The following is a 22143-nucleotide window of genomic DNA, read 5'->3' as shown; positions in this document are numbered from 1 at the left end:
AAGAGCACTTTTTATTTATATAAAATAAAATTATAAGATCACTATATATTACACAACAATGTTTGTTTGCACTAAGACAATAGGATTTGAAACACAAAATTTTGCTTCAAAGTGGTTGTACATTTCAGCAGTAAAATATGAACTAATGAGAAACATAAAAAAAATTTGTTGTTGTAAATACAATGTGGATTGTAGCTTATTTTTCATCATAATGCAAAAATTAGGGTGACAAAATAAGTCTAAACCCATTTGTCCACCCAAACCTATCTACTCTAATTGAACCCAGACCCATCCAATTATTATTTGAGTTAAATGGGCATTAACTCAATTAGACTCAGTTAACTCAAGTAATAATTGGGTTTTAACTAAAAACCTAATTAAGCCCATTTAACCCTTGATATTAGCTACTTTTTTTCTCTTTTCTTTTTTTGATAGGATTGATATTAGCTTTAATGCTAAAATCTTGCATGTGTTTATCCTAAGGCACAAGCAAGTCAAGAAAATAATTATTAGATTCTTCCTCAATTATCCATTTATCCTATATAATCTTATCAATGTGTCAAAAATATGCTCTGTAAATGGATGAGACTCATCCTCTACACCAAATGCGTGATGAATGCAATCCACCTCAATTGAACTACATCCAACTGGTTTCCTAATATTCTTCTCCCTGAGCACCTTCCTCACTCAAGCTGCATCCTCCCAACAGTCTGCATCTTCATACATCTTAGGAAATCATTTGGATGAAGATGCAAACCATTTAGAAAACAAACAAACAAACTTATTTAGGATGCCCTTACCTTATTAATGGATAATGATTTTTTTTTTTTTTGAGTTTAAGAAAAATGGGGGTCTTTATGGTCACATTACACCCCCGGGTAGGGAGCCAATAGCCTCGGTCAAGAAGTTCGTAGTCGATACCCGTTCTGTACCTTTTGTGTGGGGGTCACCTCACATTTTGTGAGTACACCTCACCACTAAGTTTACCCACTAACGAAAGCCTGCGGATAGCGGGACTCAAACCTAGTGGATAATGATTTAAACAAAATGAACTTGTGTGAATATTTTAATACATGTATCTATTATGTATAGGTAATAATATCTCACTCCAAAATCCCATAATATTAGTATTTTTAAATAAATAAATAAATTTCCATTAAAAGGCTTCACGGATAATGGATTTTATGGTTTAAAGCTTTTATAAGTTTGGGGCTATTTATAGTTATAAAGAAGTGTAAAATTAAAATAAAGAGATAATGCTAAAAAATAATATGTCAATAAAAAATGGAAAGTATTGATGCAATTTTTTTTTTAAGAGTTTCAACTTTACTAATTTAGTTAACTAGAATTCACAGTATTGATACAGTTAGTTATACATATAACTAGTTAAAACTTGAAACAATGCTTGCCAAAAATAAAAGGGACTTGATATGGTACCAAGAATCCAATATGATACCTACCTGATAGTTCCAACAAATATCACGTATTTCATTGAATGTGCTAATGGTCTCAACAAGGGACTTGATATGGTACCAAGAATCCAATATGATACCTACCTGATAGTTCCAACAAATATCACTTAATTCATTGAATGTGGTGATGGTCTCAACCCTATCTTTGATTAGGGTTCTTTCTTATATATGGTTTTCATGAAACATTTACTTTATTGTCAGTCACTTTCCATTGTTAAGATTAAAAGTTGCAAAAGTCATTTTAACTTCAACCTTTGAATAAGCAAATTTTAACCTTTAATTATATATCATTTAACTTTTATACTTTTTAACTTCTCTCTCACACACTCGTGAGTCATGATTAATTACATGGTGCAATAGCAATATCTCAATCCTAACAATTTCCCATTATGTATGTGATAGTTGGCATGTAACCGTTGATTTCCATAATGAGGAAAAGTATCTCTCTGGATTCAGTTATGGAGATGATCGGGTTACTCTGTACTTAGACTGCTTCATGCTCAAGTTGTTTCTTGAGCTTTTATGGGGATTACTTGGTCAATTAAGTAAAACTGGTCAAGCGATGACGTAGTTTTAATGGTGCTTTTCTAATTGTAGTATACTCATATTTTTCACATCCTAAAAGTAAATTTTGTTTGGCATTATTATAAGAATGAGTGGATATGAATCCATTTAAAATAAGACAATTATTATGTTGCTAAAAAAATAAAACAAAAAAGCAAAAAAGATCATTATTATGATTTTAGAAATTTTTTTAGTTTCTATATTTGAATATTATACTATGGCTAAAACTTATGTTGCGTTTTTTACATTAAACACAATACAATTTAGACATATATCTAATTTTGAACACGTATTCACATCATATTGTGTGTAATGCATAAAAACATTGAACACAAGTCATATTCCATTATTAATAACATTTTATTTCAAATATCAAATTTAATTTTTTGCAATATATCTTTATATTTTTTCATTTAAAATTTTTTTTTTGAATTTTTTTTTTTTTTTTTTATAAAAAAAAAATGAGTTATGAGACATAATTTTTATACCACGAAAAAAACGAACAAAGCAGAGCAGACTGCGACTTTTTGCAAGCTGCGACTCGTCTTGTTGGGGGCAAAAAAAGCTCACTCGCCCCAAAACCCTAATTCTCCGATCTTCTTCTCTACAAATCCTCGTCTTCGCTCAAAGAAAATGGCAAGCTTCTCTCTCTTTCTCTCTCCCAATCTTTTCAATTTTCTTTTCAAATTTATCTTCTTATTTGACTAACAACAATTTGTAAATCTTATGCGTCTTGGAATTTTTTTCAGGCCGATTCTCCTCGCAAAAGGTGAGCCCTAAAATCTTACACACAGTGCATTAGCGATTTTTCGACTTCTCTGATTTGATTTTCCTGTTCGTGATTTGAATTTCAACAGTCACTTGAAAACCTAGATGGTTTCGATGTTTGTGGTAACATATATGCTTTGTTTGGTTTTTTCGTAGCTGTGTTAAGCTTGTGCCTATGTTACGGAATTTTAGTTTTATAAGCTAAGGAAACAAATCCAATTGTGAAATTTATCATTATGTGAATTGGATTGCTAGTTCTAGGCTAGAATTCCAAATTTGTGGTTTTAATTTTGAGAAATGAAGGGGTTTATGGTTATAGTTTTGGTTATGTATGTCTATAGGGTAGATTTATATCTGCTGATGTTATGCATGACAGAAGCTTGATTGGGCTCTGTCTAATTTTGATGTAGGATCTTTATGAATTCAACACTAAATTAGATTTGGTTTGATGTTTATTGGTTTCCGTCATGAAAATTTGAATATTGAATATGTTTGATAGTCGTTTGGTGTAAAACAGTGAATACAACGAGAAATATAGAAGATAAACACTAGCCAATCTCTCCTAGGTTTTCCTTAGCAATCACACCCTCAAAGCTTAAATTACACTGCTGGAATTTTATTAAAATCTTTTCTTTTTATAGGTAAAATTAATTTTATTGAAAAAGACCATTTCATGCAAAAAAGGCACAAAGAAAGAGAATCTATAAAGAGCATAATGGAATCACTAGATGTGAATCCCCAAGCTCGAGACTAATCAAACAAAGTGCCTACAAAAGAGTCTAGAAGTTGATCCCCCCAACCTTCCAAATCCTCAAACATACGACTATTACACTACCTCCATATGCTCTACATCAAACACAATGGAACCAAATTTCAAATACCCAATGAATGCTTTCCCCACCAATTCCTCCACCCAACCAACAGATCAGTCACCCTCTTTGGTAAAACCCAAGAGACCCCAAATGACGTAAGAAGAAAACTCCAACAATGATGAGTCTACCCTCAATGGATCAGAAGATGATCCATTGTCCCCCCACTACACCAGCACATGCAACACCAATCCACTATAGTATAGCCTATACTCCTTAGGTTATCACCAAAGTGTATCTTCCCCAAGCCACTGTCCAAATAAAAAAGGAGACTCTCCAAGGGGCCTTCACACTCTGAATACTTTTCCAAGGGAAAGTGACGAGAAGACCCCTCTCAAATCAATCTCACTATGAATGTTATTGACCACTATAAGGCCTTCACTCTGGAATTTACCAAATTGCTGTTACTCTAATAACTTAGTTAAAATAGAACCAGCAACTTTCTACCCTAAAGAAACTTAATAGTAGTCCTAAAAAAAACTTAATAGTAAGACTCAATAATAACCATAGCATATGAAAGATGCCAAGAAGGTCCCACATCAAAACCAAAACATAATTCTTGAATCTTTTGGAATTAAATATTGTTTTTTCTTGATCTCTTTATTGTCTACATCAATGGAACTATGGAAGGAACCCATATATCTATTCTTGAGCTAAACTTTCAACTGGGATGAGGATGGTTTAAAATTTTGAATAAACTCTTCATCTAATGTTTGCACTTGTTATAGATGCCTTTTTTCATCTTTTTTTTTTTCCTTTTTAATTTTTGAATTTAGATACGATTTGGAATGAGATGAGAACTTTGTACTATTTAGTCTTTTATTACACTTTTCCACATTTTTAGGCAAAAAGATGAAAGAGGTGGGTTTGATTGTGTGCAAAATGCCTTTTTCAAGAGGTTTGGAACTAAAATATGGGAATACCTAATCTAAAATACCTAGAGAGGTTTGTAGGGCATATAAGATGCATAATCTTGGTTCTGTCATGAAGGATGGCATCATGGAAATGAGTATATTTCTTTTTTCCAACAAACTTACTGTTTAACTGGATCTACATTATTAAACACTTCAATTAATTTTTTCTTGGTTTTGATATTATATGCAAATTGCATCAGGGAGTCACGGTCCCCTTCCCCTTGGAGAGCTCAGTCCAGGTCCCGATCTAGATCAAAACCCAGAGAAAGATCCAGGTCCAGGTCTTGGTCTAGACCTAGGTCCAGATCTAGATCCTGGTCCAGGCCAAGGCCCAGATCCCGATCCAGAAGTCGTGGCAGGTTTGTTGTCACTCCAGCTATGCTTTAATTAGTATGTCGGGCTTGCAATGATGTCACTCCTATGGAGCCTTTCTCCCATGTCTGACTTTGATGTGTTTGTTTGTGTCCTTCTGTGATGGTTGGCTGGTGTTTCTGGTTCAGATCGAGGTCCAGAAGTCATGGCAGGTAGGTTGTAATATTGATTTTACTTTTTATTATCACTATTATTTCTGCATCAGACTGTGGTCTTGAAAACTCCAATATTTGTGCTTGCTTTTTAGTTTCACAGAATGCTAATGTATTGAAAAATCTGGTCTAATCTTTTGAAATTTGTGGCAGGTCCGATGTCATTGTAAACCCTGGAGATACACTTTACGTAACTGGCCTCTCTCAAAGGGTCTCTGAAAGGGACCTTGAAGATCACTTTGCTAAGGAGGGAAAGGTTGGTTTCTTAACTGAACTCTACAAGACTATGGCAGTTCCCCTATATTTTATGTTCAAAGATTTGTTTGTTTATTCTTTTATTTATTTTTTTTAATTTATTATTATTATTTTTAAAATAAAATTTCCCTGATCTCTGAGGAATGTATTTCCTAAGGAAACAATCAATTTTGATGCTTAACCACCTCCCATTCACCTCTTTTTCTTTTACAGGTGAAATCCTGTTTTCTTGTCGTGGAGCCCCGCACGCGTGTTTCCCGAGGTTTTGCTTTTGTTACAATGGAAACTGTCGAGGATGCCAGCCGTTGTGTTAAATATCTCAACCAATCAGTTCTAGAAGGTCGATATATAACTGTGGAAAGGGTAATTGACTACTCCTTCCGTGGTAAAACACTGACAATTTTGATTAGTTTACTTTCATCTTGACTTGGAGGTTTTCTGGTTATATTCAGAACACATTGCGTCAGCTATGTTGGCAGCAATCAATCAAAGATGATGAGTTCATCCATATCAACTTTATTGAAACAGCTTAATCAGTGGCAAGCTTAAACAGCTTATCAAATGCGTCTGATCAACTTAACATAGCAACTATTTTGCCCAACAACTATACAACCTCAGCATTCACTTTCAACTAATCAACGGACATTATCAACAACTATCTAATCAGGCTTTTATGGTATCCCATACCTGACATTCATTTCATGGACACTAGTCATGTATACCTGGATGTTCTGTGCTTTCTTTGGTAGCCTGTTTATTTGTACTTTTTGTTGATATTTTCCTAATGAAGGTTTTTTTTCTCCCTAAAACAATAAAAACAATTTTTAGATGCCTATAATATGTAAACATGATGTCTCATGGTGTGAGTTTTATATTTTGTAAATGATTCCTGCAAGACTTGTTGGTGTTTAATTTGTATCATGGAACTTCAACTTGAGGTGTCGTATTTATCTTTCAGTCACGGAGGAAACGACCAAGAACTCCTACACCAGGACACTATCTTGGATTGAAAAGTACTAGAGACTATGGTAAGTGTAGTATGTATTAGCTTTGTACACATGGATTTACTCTCTCTCTCTCTCTCTTCTTATCTTTGCCTTTTCCTTGATAAGCAGAAAGTTGGATTTACTTATTTTATTGTTTTATTGGCATGCTAACACTCCAATTTGATTTTTGCATTGGTGAAAGGCTATCGTGGGGATCGTGGTGGTGACCGTGGTGGGGACCGCGGTAGGTATCGTGGACGTGATGACTATGGATATCGGAGATCTCCAAGGCGTTCACCATATCGAGAACGTCGTGATTATTCTCCAAGACATTCGCCCCATGGCGGAAGGTCAAGGAGGGACAGGTCCAGGTCGCTGCCTTATTCTCCTAGCCCGGAAAGGAAGTATGTTCGTGGTTCTAGGTGATGCTGTTAGGCTTTGGTATCCTTTGCAGAGGGGAGAGGAAGAATTAGAAGTTTGTGAACCAATTATGGTATTGTAATGATCTTTGGTTTGCATGACCTAAGCAGATTCTCATGTTTGTTTGAACTGCTTGTTATCATGTTACGGTTGTGTTGCTGCTGAACCTTAATTCAAGTCATTGCCTCTTTTATACTTTTAGTATTAGGATTGTTGCTTTTAGTTGATGGCTTGGTGTGTGTAGCTTGAACTAAACCTTTTCTTAATATTAACCTTTATTTTATCTGTTTGCGGACTAAGAGGTCTCGCTCTTTCATTTAGTTCTCTCATTCCACCCCTTTCGGAATGCGTATATGTATGTTTTATTTAATATATATATATATATATGTATGAATTACATATTCTATTAGACTATTACTATCTCCCAAATATATATTTGTTTTCCCTCTCTCTCTCTCTCTCTCTCTCTCTCTCTCTCTCTCTCTTAGCACTCTCACATTAAATAGAAAATGTTAATTATATTAGGAAAAAAAAAAAAAAGTAAAAAGGAGGGGAATAGAGCTTTTTAGTAGATTCATCAAATTTTTATATTGTTTAGAGAATGAATAGTGACTTTTATCTTTATTTACCCACTTTTTCAAATATACCTTCCAACATATTTTCTATTTCATTTAAATATTATTTTTTCATTCATTATTTATTCTTTTTTTAACAATTACACATCTTCTAATATTTTTTTATTCAACACATCATTATTGTAATAGAAAAAATATATTTGAATAATGAATAGTAGCTCATCGACTTGATTGGCTACTGTTCATAAGCCCAAGAAAAAAGGAGTATGGAGAAGCCGCTGGAGCATCCACAGTGCACAACTTCTCCAAATTATAGCTAATATACCCGGATAGCTATGCTCCTGGAGATGCTCTTAAACTGATTTAGAAAAATTTCTCTTTTAACTTTATATAAAAGTTATGTAACTTGTTTAGATGATAGTATAATAAGTAATCTAAATGAAGTACACATTATTTGAACCATCACATAATAGGTTAAAGGAAATTTTTTCGACTTAGATCGAGGAGGAAACTTTATCTGATGAGATGGCAACCTATTAATTTAGGTCAAGATACATTAGACTTATAAAAACAAGTGAGGAGGGATTATAGATATCTTAGTTAGAAACACCACATGAACTCATGAACTGCGTGGCTCACATTTTAAACTGTTAAATTCGCACAAATTTAATCAGTTACTAAAACGAAGCCAAAGTTTAGACTTTAGAGAGATGTGTCGGCCTTCTGTTCTGTCCTCACAAAAAGAAAAAAATGGCCAACAAAACACAATCAGATGATGTTGTTAACTTGGCTCCTCCCTCCAATTGCAAACAAAACACGCAAGAAAGAGGAACCAAACCATGTCACTCTCCTCCTCAGCTATTCTTCTATTCCCCAACGCTCCAATTCCAAAACTCTTCTTCTCTTTCCTCCCCACTCCTCCACCCTCACTTTCCCTCTCCCTCTCCCTCACCCCCAGAACCATAAACCTCTCAACCAAACGCCACTCCTTTCTCCCCCTCCAAAACGACGACGTCTTCGAACTCGAAGATGAACTCGTCATCGGCGACTGTGTCGTATTCGAAGAAGGTGTATTCGACGACCCATATCTCCAAAACGACGTTGAAGAAGAACCCCAAACTCCCAAACCAAACAAAAAATACAATAAACCCATTTCAGAAATCGAGCCCGAGAATCTAGTCCCTGAAAAGTGGAAAGAGGTTCAAGCTGAGATTAACATAACGAAGAAAGAGAGGCGAAAGATTGCTCAGGACTTGGAGTTCGGTAGCAAAGTCGAGAAGAGGAAGAAAGGGTACGAACCCATTAGAGATGCGAACGCAGTGAAGGAGTACTTGGAGTTTAAGAAGGAAAAGTTGGGGCAGCTCAACCCGCTTGTGCTCGATAACCCAACTAGTTTTCCTGAGAAAGAAGGTGAAGTTGAAGGTCAAGATGAAGATGAAAGGAATGGGTTTCAGTATTCAAGTGAGAGAGTGAAGCCCAAGAATCCAAGGTGGGCGGTATATGGTAGGGGGTTGGAGGATTTGACGGAGTTCTTCAATGGTGAGAATTATGAGCCTGGTGAAAATAAATCCGAAGGTACTCAGTTTTACTTTCTGAATCAAATTTATCTAAGGAAAAAAAAAAAAAAAAAAATTCCCTTTTTAGAAAACGTGTCCGATAGAAAATTGATTTTTTTTTTTTCGTTGATTTGGCATACTCTCTATGATTGTTGCTCTGCGAAAACACAAATTGGTTTCTTTTTGGTGTAGTTGGGATTTGAACTCGGGACTCTTATTTGTAGACAAGATTTTACCAACAGGGAACCCACAAATTTTTGTTAAATTTGATGGAAATCCTAAGTTAACAGGTACATTGCTTGCTGTGAAGTTCAGGGGACTGTACAATCCACAATAGTTAAGAGGGGACAAAGTGCAATTTAGTTTTTTGTTTTTTGTTTTAATGCTTTTGCAGGGTTGTACAAGTTCATTAGGAATTTTAACATTGAATTTTATTGATTTGGTTGCTTAGCTGTGGAGAGTAGTTTGATATGAAATGCAAGTTAATTAGGGTGTCTGGATTTTGTGCATATTAAGTTTTATTTTTTGATTTCTTAATGTATTTTTGTCTCTTTATGGTTCATTGGTAGGTAATATCTTCTTACAGTACATAGAACACTTTTTTTCATTAGGCTTTGTTGAAGAATTCTACGCGCTGTTGTGTTAAGTTTGAAAGAGATTGGTCTTTGTGGTTTTATTTGATGGAGATAATTCTTTTTTAGTCTTTGATGCCTTCTTGCTTAGTGTTTCATGCTTGAATGAATAGGCCGTCCTAAGATGTTTACAAAAGAGGAAAAGTATACGCTGAATAGGAAGATACCTGATGTGGCAGCTGCTACTTGTGTAAGTTTCATAAGGATCATGACCATTGATAGTTAATCTCTCTCTCTCTCTCAATTTAATTTTTGTTTTCTTGTAGCATTCTTTGGATGGTTTTTAGTTTTAAGAAATTAATTGCTGATGATCACTGTCTTCCTAGATTTGAGGTCCAAATAAGCAGTTTTGGCTCTTTCCACAATTAGTTGGGTACATTCATGAATTTTGGTGAAATATTTTTCAGGTCAAATGGCTTCCTTTGCACACTCTTGCTGCATCAGGAGAGTTTTACTTCATGAACGCTTTGTTGAAACATAATGTTGATATCAATGCTGTGGATAAGGTATCAAGATGAAGTACTTGCTATACAATGGGGTAAAATGCTGAGAAGTTCTTGTATTACTTTTCTGCTCCTGATTTGAGCCTTAGTTTTTCATTCTTTCCAGGATGGTTGGACTGCTCTTCACAAAGCAATAATTGGAAAAAAGCAGGCCATTACAAACTATCTTTTGAGAGAGTCAGCTAATCCATTTGTTCTTGATAAAGTGAGTTTAAATTTGTACCTAGTAGTTCTTATCAATTACATTTGTAAATTACAAGACAATGATGCCATTTCCAAGTTCCTACTGATATCAAACATTTTCAGTTCTTCCATGATTGTTATCTAAACATATGAACTAGGTGTCGACATAGAGTTCAGTAAAGTATATTATTTAGGCAAACTACTTTTGGACAAATATTTGCATCATTAAAAGAACTTAATTATTGTCAAGAGACTTGTAACTCAACTGGTTGGTATCTCCTAGTGTCTCCAATTGAGACATCCAAGGTTCAAATCCTCTCTCCCTAGTTGTAACTATTGAATTATCCTTTAAAAAAAAAAAAAAACCTTAATTGCTAAAAAGGTTGATTACCATGACCTCTCCCTGACTCTGCAAAAAGGGAGTTTTGTGCATTGAGTACAACCATTTTTTTTATTGCTTAAAAGGCGCTTTAGTTATTATTTTATTTGATTATAGTTTGAATTATTCGATTGTTTTGGCTTTCTTCATTACATGAATGGACATCATTGTTAAAATTATTGTTTAATTATCTTTGGGTTTTTTATTGGGGATATTTCTGGCTTTTTTTTTTTTTTTTTTTTTTTTTGGTGTGTGTGTGTGTGTGACTACAAATTTCTTTTACAAATGAGCATAGAACATTTGATTAGCACCCAGTTGGTATCTGGTGATGTGGTCATGTTTCTTCATATAATATGTATCAAAATAATTGAGCATACTTGTTGATGAATTTTATAATTTTCTTTTTTGTGATGTTCATGCAAAAATAGGATGGGGCCACATTGATGCACTATGCAGTGCAAACAGCTTCCAGCCAGGCAATTAAAATCCTTCTACTGTATAATGTTGATATAAATCATCAGGACAATGTATGGTTAACAATTCCCCCTTTTTGCTTACATACATTTATTATTAATTTTTCATCATTTAGTTGAGTGTGTTTATATTTGTCTACATCAGGATGGGTGGACGCCATTACATCTTGCTGTTCAAGCTCGGAGAACAGATGTAGTGAGGCTCTTATTGATTAAAGGAGCTAACAAGACATTGAAAAACAAGGTAAATTTCTAGTGATATGTTTGGGCAGTGTTTTAGGTTTAGGACATATTGCTCTGATGCTCCACACTGAAGCTAAGAGTAAGACTCATAATCTATCAAAAAAAATAAATAAAAGGTAAGACTCACAGGATATGAACGGAATTTATTTTGTTTTTATTAAAGCATGAAAGCATTTTAGATTGTGCATGTTCATTTTTTGGAATGATTCTTGATTGACAATACTTTTAACTTAGGGCAGTTGACAAGCTAGAATATCTGACGTTAGACATGCTTTTAAGAATGTGTCATTGACAGAGCATCTTATCTTATATGCCTTTTATTCTACATTTCACATACAGAGAAAGTTCTTATGCAATTCTTATTCCCACCTGTTTCCACTATGTTTGATTTAAATTAGTTTTTGAACATGAAAAGTTGACCTCATGTGCTGCTTTTTGCTCTTTTGTGCAACCCTCAAGAGTTTACTGTTTTTAATCGATTGCAACACTGCATTGTGTCTCAGGATGGTTTGACCCCACTTGACGTTTGCCTTTATTCTGGTCAAGACACAAAGACTTATGAGCTCATTAAGCTCTTGAAGAAACTTCCTAAGCAACCTTAATTACTCTGACGAGAACCCAACCATCAACGATACATCTGCTCAAGAAGTCAATGTGTGATTATATTTGCATCATCCAGCATTTTCCCCCCAAAACATTGCGTGATTTCATAGAGAGTTCGATGATAATATGTCGTTTTGGACAATAGGGCAGCACCAACAAGAATGCAGAAGAGAGGACTATGAGTTTGACACTCTGAACCTAGCAAGACCAGTCAGCTTGTTAGATGTAATTATTAAAGGAATGAAGGGTAGAATGTAATGCTGAGGGTTTTTTTTCTTGAATTTTTTTGTCTAGACTGGAAAATGCAAGTGATAGTTCTTGTTTATATAGTACACGTTAAAAAAATCTCTTTACCAAAACATAAGCAAATTGCATTTGATACTTGCTGGCTCATTCGGGCATTGGTGTCTTATTTGTAACCTTACGTAATTTCCTTTCGCCTTTGTGGCAATTGAAAAAATATCTAGTATCAATTGTGTGATTCACCTTTGTCACGTGCCAAAATAGAGAAAAGCTTCAAACCCGTTACCTATAAGTGGAAGCAAAATTAGAGCATTCACAACAGATGTGATATTTGTGCTAAATGCTGTAATATTTAGCATTTGGCACATCAAACGGTAAAAATGAAATTTTATCAGATGTGTTAAATGTGTCAAATTTTTACAACATGCTATAATACCGCGATAACTTTGGCACAGTACGGAGCAATATAGCACACGGGTTTATTATTTTTTTTATTCATCTTTCTCTCTCATCTCTCCATCAGTCTCATCCTCTCTTTTTTTCTCAAACCCCAATCCTCTCCTCTCTCTCAACCTCTCATCTTTTGGTCTCTCACCCTCACTGCTCTTTCACACCGACGCCGACAATCACTTACACACCGATCTCTCTCTAGCAATGGTTTTTTTCTTTTTCTTTTTCTTTTTTTTTTTTTTTTTTTTTTTTGGCTGTGGTTTTCGATGGGTGGGTTTAGACGGTGATGTGCGGGTTCAGATTGTGTTGGCTGGGTTCGGTTCCGACAGAGGTGGGTGGGTTCGAATGGGCTAGGCTATGGGTTCTGATGGATGGGTCGGTGGTGGGTATGGGTCCAAGGTCTTGGTCGTTGAAGCTTTTATGGTTGGGAGTAATGTCGATGTCGATGATGACGATGACGAAGTCTGAGCCAAAGTCGAACTCTTTGAGGAGGCTAGAGTTACCAGTGGTTTTAAGGCCAAGGAATTGAGGGGAGCGAGTGGTGTGGAGGTAGCGGAGAGTGTGGGGGGAAGATGGTGGATTTGGAGTCTGGGTTGACTTGGATTATGAAGGTTTTGGGTTTGGAAGTGGGTATGGGTGAGGGTGTGGAGGCGGTGTGTTTGTTGGGGTTTATGGTTGAGGTGGTGGTGGTGGGGGCTTTCGATTTGGTGTTGGTGGGCTATGGGTTTGTTTTGAATTGTGTTTAGGGTTGTGGAGGATGTGGTGGTTGTGTGGTGGTGGCTGTTGGTTGTTAGCAGCAATGTGGTGACTGTTGATTGTATTTGATGAGTTGTAAATATTATTTTAATATGTTGTATATATAATTTAATATATAAAATTGAATAATAAAACATTTGATAAATGAGATATTGTAAAATGATGTGATAAAATAATAAAGTCGGTTTTTGGTGTGTCAAAATGACATTTTTTATAGAACATCTGCTACAAATGTTCTTAAGGAAGCCCACCCTTGACGGGGTCTGTTGGAGAAAGTTGGGAAATGGGTTTCCAAGATGAAAAAAATCTAGTATCACACATTTTTTGTGCCGCAATTTTGTCATTAACTCTAATGTGTGAGCCTATAAGTGGTGGAAAAAAACATGGTGAGTTTTATGAAAATGATAAGTAATTAGTCACAATCTACTACATAAATTAGTTGTAGAAAAAGGTGTGGTACTAAAATTAACTCTTCCAAGATTAGCTAAAGCCATATGCTAAAAGATTTTTATCTGATCAAAAAAATTTGGTTATTTTTTTATTTTTTGGAAAAATGAAAGATATAAAAGTACTGACTATATCCAGAAATGAATTTTTAATACAAATAAGTTAATACTTTAAACATTTGTTGGTTTTCACAAATAACATTTATTGGAAAATTGACTTGTTTTCTTATGCTTGGTAGCAATCGTGATAATGAGTCAAAAAAACATTTTCATGTATAGTGGTTTGGTAAGTATGAAACATTAAGGAAATTATTTTCCACTCTAGTAGGTTTGTATTTCGTTGCTCAAAAAAAGTGTTTTTCATTGACTAGTATTTTTGCCATACCAAATACCATAAAATGTGGGAAATGTTTTCTACATAAACAATTGTTGCTTAAAACAAATCCTAATTTGGTTTTGTGAGATGCATTAGTTTCTTGAGTTTAAAATGGTAAAAAAATTTCATATTGTGGGTTCTAATTAGTTCAATTGGTAAAGTCTCTGATAGTTGAATAAGAGATCTGAAGTTCAATTACCACTTACACCAAAAATTGATTGATGTCTTGGTCTAATAATAAAGAGTTATTATAAACAGCAGATGTTATAGATTGAAACTCTCTAAAATAAAATTCATATTTATTAAGGTGAAATATTGTGATAAATATAAACATAAAAGCGGATGTTAGTAGGGCTGTTCACAGGTCGGGTTAGGCCAGGTTTGTGCTCAACTCGGACTCAACCCAAATGCATTGGGTGGGGAAATTTTTAACCCGCAACCGACCCGAATAGAGTTTCAGATCTACCAGTTCAAGTCGTATCGGTTTCGGGTTCATATTGGTCAGTTTCTAGTTTGCTACAGTGGAGCGAAATCTGGCCAAATTTTGGCCGAAATATTTCCGGATCTCGTCAAATTTGACCGGATCTAATGAGATCTGGCCGATATTTCCTCCAAATTTATAAAGATCGGGCCAAGATCTTGATGGATTTGTCAAGATCTGGCCGAAATCTCCCTATATCTTCGGACTAAGAGTTTGGACTTAAGGGTTTTTGGCCGAACTCGTGATTTTTGACCGGGAAAGAACAACTCATTGGGCAAGTGGGGTTCATTGGTTTCTCAGATAGCCAACTTGCAACTCGAACCAACGGTCTCAAGTCCTAGCGCCGGCGACCCATGTCCGATTGAAACAGAGTTTTGATTGGGCGGTTTTCGGGTGAAGAGCTTTGGGTTTCAGGTAGTTCTTTGGGTCCTGGCGGGTCGTGCACAGCCCTAGATGTTAGACCAATCATATCTTGCCATGCCATGTAAGTACTTGTGATTTTTCTTTGAAGTGTTTTTACTTTAGCATTGGTATTGGGACAATTAATTGATCAATTGAATTTTTTTTTTTTTTTTTAAATTAACAATTAGTGGTGTCTAGCCTCTGGTCAACACTACTAAAAAAAATGGTGGGTAGAGAGTATGGTAGACTGTGAGGACTGAGGAATCCCACCATACCCAAACAGAAAGCGATAGCACTCTGCATCAAGTCGATTTAGTGACCTCTAGGGGTGATGGTGAGCATACCAGGCTCCAGCACCATCAATTGCTATCTGCTTTGTTGGATATTATTATTTTTATATTTTTGTGCACTTTAAATGGATAAACAAACAAGAAGGGCATCTTGTAACTCGTATAACGTGTTCTTATCCTTTTTTTTCGCTAAGGTTTCTCTAGTGGCGATTGAAAAATATCTAGTATCAATATTGTGATACTAGATATTGTGTGATACTAGATATTCTCAAAAAAAAAAAAAAAAATTGTGTGATTCACCCTTGTCACATGCCAAAATAGAGAAAAGCTCCAAACCCGTTACCTATGAGAGTAAGCAAAATTAAGGAAGCCCTTGACGTGGTCTGTTGGAGAAAGTTGGGAAATGGGTTTCCAAGATGAAAAAAAAAATCTAGTATCACACATTTTTTTTTTGCCACAATTTTGTCATTAACTCTAATGTGTGAGCTTATGAGTGATGGAAAAAAAAGTAGTGGATTTTTTTTATAAGTAATAAGTAATTAATTACAGTCTACTGCATAAATTAGTTGTAGAAAAATCTGTGGTACTAAAATTACTCTTCCAAAATTACCTAAGCCATATGCTAAAAGATTTTCTATCCAGTCAAAAAAATTTAGTTATTTTTTTTTTTTGGGAAAAATGAAAGATATAAAAGTACTAACTATATCCAGAAATGAATTTTTAATACAAATAAGTTAATACTTATGTTGGTTTTCACAAATAACATTTATTGGAAAATTGGCTTGTTTTCTTATGCTTGGTAGCAATCATGATATTGAGTCAAAATACATTTTCATGTATGAAGTTTAATTTGCAGTGGTTTGTTAAGTATGTAACATTTTAAGGAAATTATTTTCCACTCTAGTAGGTTTGTTTTTCGGTGCTCAAAAAAAGTGTTTTTCATTGTCTAGTATTTTTGCCATACCAAATACCATAAAAATGCGGGAAATCTTTTCTACATAAACAAATATTGCTTCAAACAAACTCTAATTTGGTTTTGCGAGATGTATTAATTTCTTGAGTTTAAAATAACCAAAAAAAATTTGTATTGTGAATTCTAGTTAGTTCAACTAATAAAATCTCTTATAATTGAATAAGAGATTTGAGGTTCAATTCTCCGCCTACATAAAAAACCGATTAATGTTTTGATCTGATAATAAATAGTTATCATCAGGAGTAGACGTCATAAATTAAAATTATCCCCAAAAAAATCATATTTATTAAGGTGATTTATACTAATAGGGGGGAGGTGCCCCTAAACTTTCAAATTTTTTCACTGCTAATATAGTACATATAACATTATGCCCTCCCTGACAAAAAAGACAGTAGGCGTAGTTGTGCACAAGAAGCAGATTCTACTGCTATAGGAAATCATGTGGGAGACCCACCTAATAATGATTTGAAAAAAAAAAAAAAAGATTCTACAACAAAATGAAATAGGAATCACACAATGTCATCCTACTTCCATAAGGAAATAGGAAATCATGTGGGAATGAGACCCACCTAATAATGATTATAAAAAAAAATCCTAGAGCAAAATGAAATGGGAAAAATATATTTAAAATTATTGAATGCAAACAAATTATGCAGCGGTTTCAAAATATGAAAAATCGTCAAGAGCAATTGAGTAAATTAAGTTAGGTGTGAAAAGGCAAATTAAAATTTAGATTTTATGTTAGATTCTATATGATAATTACATTAGCATATAGTTGTTTATTTATTTTGTTATTAATATTAATTAATTTTTTTAGATTAGTTTTTTACTTTTAATCTTGGCCTCCTAACCTAAATTCTTGGCTCTGCCATTGTGTACTATGATAGGTATAAACATGATAGTGCATGTTAGACCAATCGCATCTTTCCATGCCATATGACTATATGTGATTTTTCTTTAATGTGTTTTTACTTTATCATTGGTATTGGAACAATTAATCGATCAATTGCATTTTAAAAAAAAAAAAAAAAAACTAACAATTAGTGGCGTCTAGCCTCTGGTCAACACTACTATAAAAAAAATGGTGGGTAGAGAGTATTGTAGAGTCTAGAGTGTGAGGACTGAGGAGTCCCATACCCACACGGAAAGCGATAGCTCTCTGCATCGAGTCGATTTTGTGACCTCAAGGGGTGATGCATTGTGGAGCATACCAGGCTCTAGCACGATCAATTGCCATCTGCTTTGTTGGATATTATTATTTTTATATTTTGTGCACTTTAACTGGACAAACAAACAAGAAGGGCATCTTGCAACTTGTATTTTTATCTTTTTTTTTTTTTTTTTCTCTAAGGTTTCTCTATTGTTTATTTAAACTTAGCTTATATTCTTATTATTCTTTATCCTTAATATAAAACTAGCCTATGAGCATGCGCGTAAGAAGATCTTTTATTTTTTGAGGAATGGTTAATATAAAACATTTATTATAATTTAGAATTATTACATTTTTTAATTACAAAAAAAAATCTAAAGGTGTGATGAAAAATTATTTCACCACACATAATATTCATCACACCCTTATTTATTTATTTGTGATTGAAAAATATAGTAATCTCAAATTATAATAAATGCACTAAATTAACCCTTAACCCAAAAATAAAAGAGTTTCTGAGTATGCGCTAGTGTTTTTTATATATTTATATTTGTTTTTGGACAAACGTGGGGTGTTTAATTTATTTTTCTATTTAAAAAAAAAAACTTATAGTTGCTTTGAAGAGGTGAGTTAGTGGAAGAGTATTTCTATTTTATAGACAATATTTTAATACATGTTAAAATTTCTATTCTAACATACATATATTTTTGCAAGATTATTTTTTAATTTTGTTTCTACTTAAACGGTTAAACTTAAAAATATAGGAATATTTAAAATAAAATAAAATAAAAATGTCCAAACAGAAAATACTACTTAAATAGAGCTAAGAAAATTTCCCCTAATAAATTATTATTATTATTATTAGAGAAAGAATACGTCGCGCGTTACTTACCAAAGAAGAAGAAGCAACTTTGTCTGTCTCCTTTCCTCATACACCAACCTCTCCTTCTGCTTTTTGTTTTGTTTCCCCATTCCTACCTCTCTTTTTATTAAAGCTTCAGCTCACCTCTCTCTCTCTCTCTCTCTCTCTCTCTCTCTCTCTCTTCAAAGAATTAAATTTTGAAAAAAAAAAAAAAAATGCTGGGAGCTCGAGTCTGTGTCCGTACAGTCACCGGGTTCGGCAGCACCACCACCTTCAGCGATCAGAGTAGGAGCTCGACTTCGAGTTCGTGTTCGAGTTGGGCCCCTAAGCCTAACGCGCTTCTCCTCTCGAGCCCATTTCGTTTCGGAAACAAACGGCGTCGTAATAATAATAGCTCCCAAATCCAAATCCAATGGAAATCGCAATCGATGCTCATCGTTTCTCGTAACTCTTCCCAAGGAAGATTCGGTGGCCGATCAGGCAATGCCCACGATCGCAACGATCGTGACTTTCTAGAAGCTTCTCTCCTCCTCTCAGGTCCCTTATCTCTCTCTCTCTCTCTCTAATATATGCTCTGAGCTTAATTTAATGTTGAAGAAGATTCGGTGCGTTTTGAGTTCAATTATTTTATGTGCATTATATGGACGATTAAATATTTATTATATTCGCAGATTAGAGCTACAATAATTCGCAAATTAATGTTTTTTTTTTTTTTTTTTGGGGTGTACTTTATTTGATCACTAGGAATTTTCTGCTTTACTTGCTATATAATATGATTTTGGATAGGATAGAATAATAGACTGGAACACATGTGATCGACCCTAATTAAACTGTATATTTTGGATAAGATAGAATAGCAGAAAAGAATAAATGTGGGGGCAGACTACAAATTAGTTCTGTTGAAGAGAGTATAAGTTGGACCAGTGGCCATTGCTGACTCCAAAGTTTTGGGACTAAGGCTTGTTTGCTGTTGTTGTTGTGTTGTTTTAGGCTTTTAGGAGCCAATTGAAGTGAATGGAAAATAGGGTTAGTAAAGAAACAATTTGGGTAGTCCTTTGTGGCTCCAGTTGCAACTAAGATCAACCGGTTATTGTATTTTGAGATTTGTTGCGTGGTATTTGTTTCCATTGTGTTATTTGCATTTCTGAGATTTTTGATTGATTCAACTAGTGCAGAAACCATGTTGCACTACCGTATGCGGAGGCAAGGATATCGAGAAGAGAGGAAGTGGCCGTCCCCTCGTCAATCGACCCCATTTTCAGTCCAATTAAAAAAACCACGTGTCAATGTCGATTTAATTGGAGAGAGTTTTCTCCGCCGCTTTCAGAATCCTACAATCTTTCTCAAGATTTCTTGTGATGGAGACTTTTTGCTACCGATTATTGTAGGTATATATGGATGAAAAGCTCAAACAAATATGTTAGTGCATCTTCTGTCATTTCTGAACATATCTAAAAATAAAGAAACTTCTGCTTCTGCAGGAGAATTTGCTGTTGAAAAACTTATAGATCCCCAGTGGGAAGATAAGAATGGGGTAATCTTTTAATCTTTGTCTTGAAATTTGTTTGGTTTTTTATCATTAGTTAATAACAATGTTTAAACCTCAGATATGTACTTGCTGCAGGACTCCCCAGATCAATTCAACTTCATTAGAGATCTAGTGGAAAAACTTGGCTACCAGGTATTGAGATAACTTTTTTTATGGATTAGCATGTTATGGATGCTTGTTTTATTAGTTCATTCTCCTGATTCAGTTGCTTTTTTCTCTTCTCATTTCAATTAAAAATGCTAACAACTACTATGGTATACGTTAGTAAAGAAAGAGAATTGAATGTATGTCTCTCAATTTCTGGCTTAATAGCACTGCACATATGTTTAACCTTTTTTATATGAAAACTGGGGTATAAATCTGTTCAATTTTTTAAGGGTTTTCTCTTTCTTCTTTTCCCCTTTTGGTTTCAGGTTACTATGGTGAGAATTACAGAAAGAGTCGTTAATACTTACTTTGCCAGACTATATTTTAGCAAGGTGGTTAGAAATTTACGATTAATATGTCTTAATTATCTTCAGTACAAAGCTTAAATTGATTCAATTTCAGTTTTATGTTACATCAAGGCATTTGTTATCTGCAGCCTGGGAAAAATGATATTTTGAGTGTGGATGCACGTCCCTCAGATGCCATAAATGTGGCAAATAGATGTAAGGTATATATTTTCCACAGATCAGCATTGCATTTGGTACAAGTCAATTTTGCACAATAATGAAATTCAAACTTTCCAGTTCAAGACAGTTGAAGTTAACTTGATGTGAATGGAGTTTCCGATAGGTGGTTTGTGTGTGCGTGTGTGTGTGTGTGTGTGTAATAGGCAGTTGTTTGAGCAAGTACATGCATGCATTTGTGCATTCATTGCTTGTACTTACATATAGACTTATCAATATATAATCTCTTACATATATAGAGTGTGTAATGCAATATTTTTTCTTCAGTATGAAATCTGATGGGGACTGCACAACTATGCCACCCCCATATCCTATTGATGTCCTTTGAGATTTCAACAGATCTGATAACTTTCGTTGGTTTTGTATGAATGTTTCTTTAAAGCTTCTATAATCTATGTTTAAAATTTGCTTTGTGCAGGCACCAATATTTGTAAGTAGACGAATTGTCTTGGAAGATGCTATTAAAATTGGTTATGGGATGGGCAGAACTCGTGATACTAAGTCTACTTATGATGTGTCCCTTGACAGGTATTGTGTGCATATTTGGGCGCCTTATATTTGCTATCATCTGTTATTGTTGTATCTCTAAGCATGAGTTATTTCTTCTCCAGTGCTGCAGATGGTCCAGATATACTGTCAGAGGAACTTTATTTAGTGAAGAATATGAATTTAGCTATCAGAGAAGAAAGGTACAAGGATGCAGGTATGATAGAATATTTCTCTCCTACTTTTCTAATTACATAATCACAATATCAATTCACCTTTGATTACAAAATTCATGCTCCTAAGTTTGAGACTCATTTATGTTTGATGACTGGTTCCTGCAGCCATGTGGCGAGACAAACTAGTGAAGCTTCGTGAGTCAAGTACATGAACATTAATCAATCATAAGGTACATATTCTTTGCTATGTTTGATTAGCAAACATTGGAATGGAACATGTTCATACAGTTTTATGTTGTGCTGGTGGCTAGTCCTTTTTTGGTTATTTGAAAGATGGCTTGAAATATTTCTTCTCATGGGTGGCAGGATAACTTAGTGTTGGAGAAAAATGCCTCATTTTAGTCTTTTGGTGTCATGTTTTCAGTAGGAATACTCATAGTGTTAGGAGCATCTGGAGGAATTGATGCAGCAGGAACAAGATTATGCTATGTACAGCTTCAACTTTAAAAAAATTGTTAATAGACTAATGTAAAGTCATATATTCAATTAAATTGTGTTACCCATAAAGATTATCCAATTTCTCTTACCTAGAGATGTAAATTTCAAAGTGCACTACAAACAGGTTTACACATAATTCTTAGCAAATGATGAATGACAAGAAAGAGCAATGTTCCCAGATGTATTCCCACCAGTCTGGTGAAAAATTTGCATTGTAAGTACTTCTATGTTTTTCAAGTGAGCTGACACTGGTTTCAAGAAAGTTATATTTGGAAAAAGGAAAGAAGCCTGTCACAATGGGGGATGTATCTTGCGCAGCAGGTATCTCACAGCTTGTAGGCTTCAGAGGTGCATGGGAACTACAAGCTGTGAGACACCCCGCTGTATACAATGGCTGCATTAGATAATTATTGGT

At 34.5% G+C, this 22143-nt stretch overlaps 3 protein-coding genes across 6 annotated transcripts; all 3 read left to right on the top strand.

The window, feature by feature from the left end:
- Nucleotides 1–2529: 2529 nt before the first annotated feature.
- Nucleotides 2530–7067, top strand: LOC136070860 (serine/arginine-rich splicing factor SR45a). 2 transcript variants are annotated; one of them, XR_010632091.1, is made up of 9 exons: nucleotides 2530–2672; nucleotides 2786–2805; nucleotides 4788–4946; nucleotides 5088–5111; nucleotides 5265–5367; nucleotides 5580–5729; nucleotides 5819–6042; nucleotides 6325–6394; nucleotides 6555–6597. XR_010632091.1 is itself a non-coding variant. In XM_065781386.1 (8 exons), exons 1-8 carry the CDS (start codon nucleotides 2670–2672, stop codon nucleotides 6776–6778), a joined length of 753 nt encoding a protein of 250 aa, XP_065637458.1. In that variant the 5' UTR covers nucleotides 2530–2669; the 3' UTR covers nucleotides 6779–7067. The 2 variants fall into 2 exon arrangements, 1 of the variants encoding a protein (XP_065637458.1); XM_065781386.1 differs by lacking the exon at nucleotides 5819–6042 and having other exon boundaries at nucleotides 6555–7067.
- Nucleotides 7068–7972: 905 nt separating this feature from the next.
- On the top strand, nucleotides 7973–12400 carry LOC136070859 (ankyrin repeat domain-containing protein, chloroplastic-like). The gene is made up of 7 exons (XM_065781385.1): nucleotides 7973–8922; nucleotides 9649–9725; nucleotides 9943–10041; nucleotides 10145–10243; nucleotides 11029–11127; nucleotides 11219–11317; nucleotides 11820–12400. The coding sequence occupies exons 1-7, from the start codon at nucleotides 8187–8189 to the stop codon at nucleotides 11916–11918; spliced, it is 1308 nt and encodes a 435-aa protein (XP_065637457.1). The 5' UTR covers nucleotides 7973–8186; the 3' UTR covers nucleotides 11919–12400.
- A 5965-nt stretch (nucleotides 12401–18365) lies between these two features.
- LOC112022800 (bifunctional nuclease 2) lies at nucleotides 18366–21912 on the top strand. Of its 3 annotated transcripts, none has more exons than XM_024055422.2 (10): nucleotides 18366–18885; nucleotides 19524–19736; nucleotides 19830–19882; nucleotides 19973–20029; nucleotides 20311–20376; nucleotides 20481–20552; nucleotides 20987–21096; nucleotides 21180–21271; nucleotides 21396–21460; nucleotides 21655–21912. In XM_024055422.2, exons 1-9 carry the CDS (start codon nucleotides 18564–18566, stop codon nucleotides 21440–21442), a joined length of 1032 nt encoding a protein of 343 aa, XP_023911190.2. In that variant the 5' UTR covers nucleotides 18366–18563; the 3' UTR covers nucleotides 21443–21460; nucleotides 21655–21912. The 3 variants fall into 3 exon arrangements, with proteins under 3 accessions (XP_023911190.2, XP_023911191.2, XP_065637456.1); XM_024055423.2 differs by having other exon boundaries at nucleotides 21597–21912; XM_065781384.1 differs by having other exon boundaries at nucleotides 21396–21912.
- The last annotated feature ends 231 nt before the right edge of the window (nucleotides 21913–22143 follow it).

Source organism: Quercus suber, unplaced genomic scaffold, assembly GCF_002906115.3.
Source record: "Quercus suber isolate HL8 unplaced genomic scaffold, Cork oak 2.0 scaffold_265, whole genome shotgun sequence".
Taxonomy (NCBI): Eukaryota; Viridiplantae; Streptophyta; class Magnoliopsida; order Fagales; family Fagaceae; genus Quercus; species Quercus suber.
This window is presented reverse-complemented; position numbering and strand designations above follow the sequence as displayed.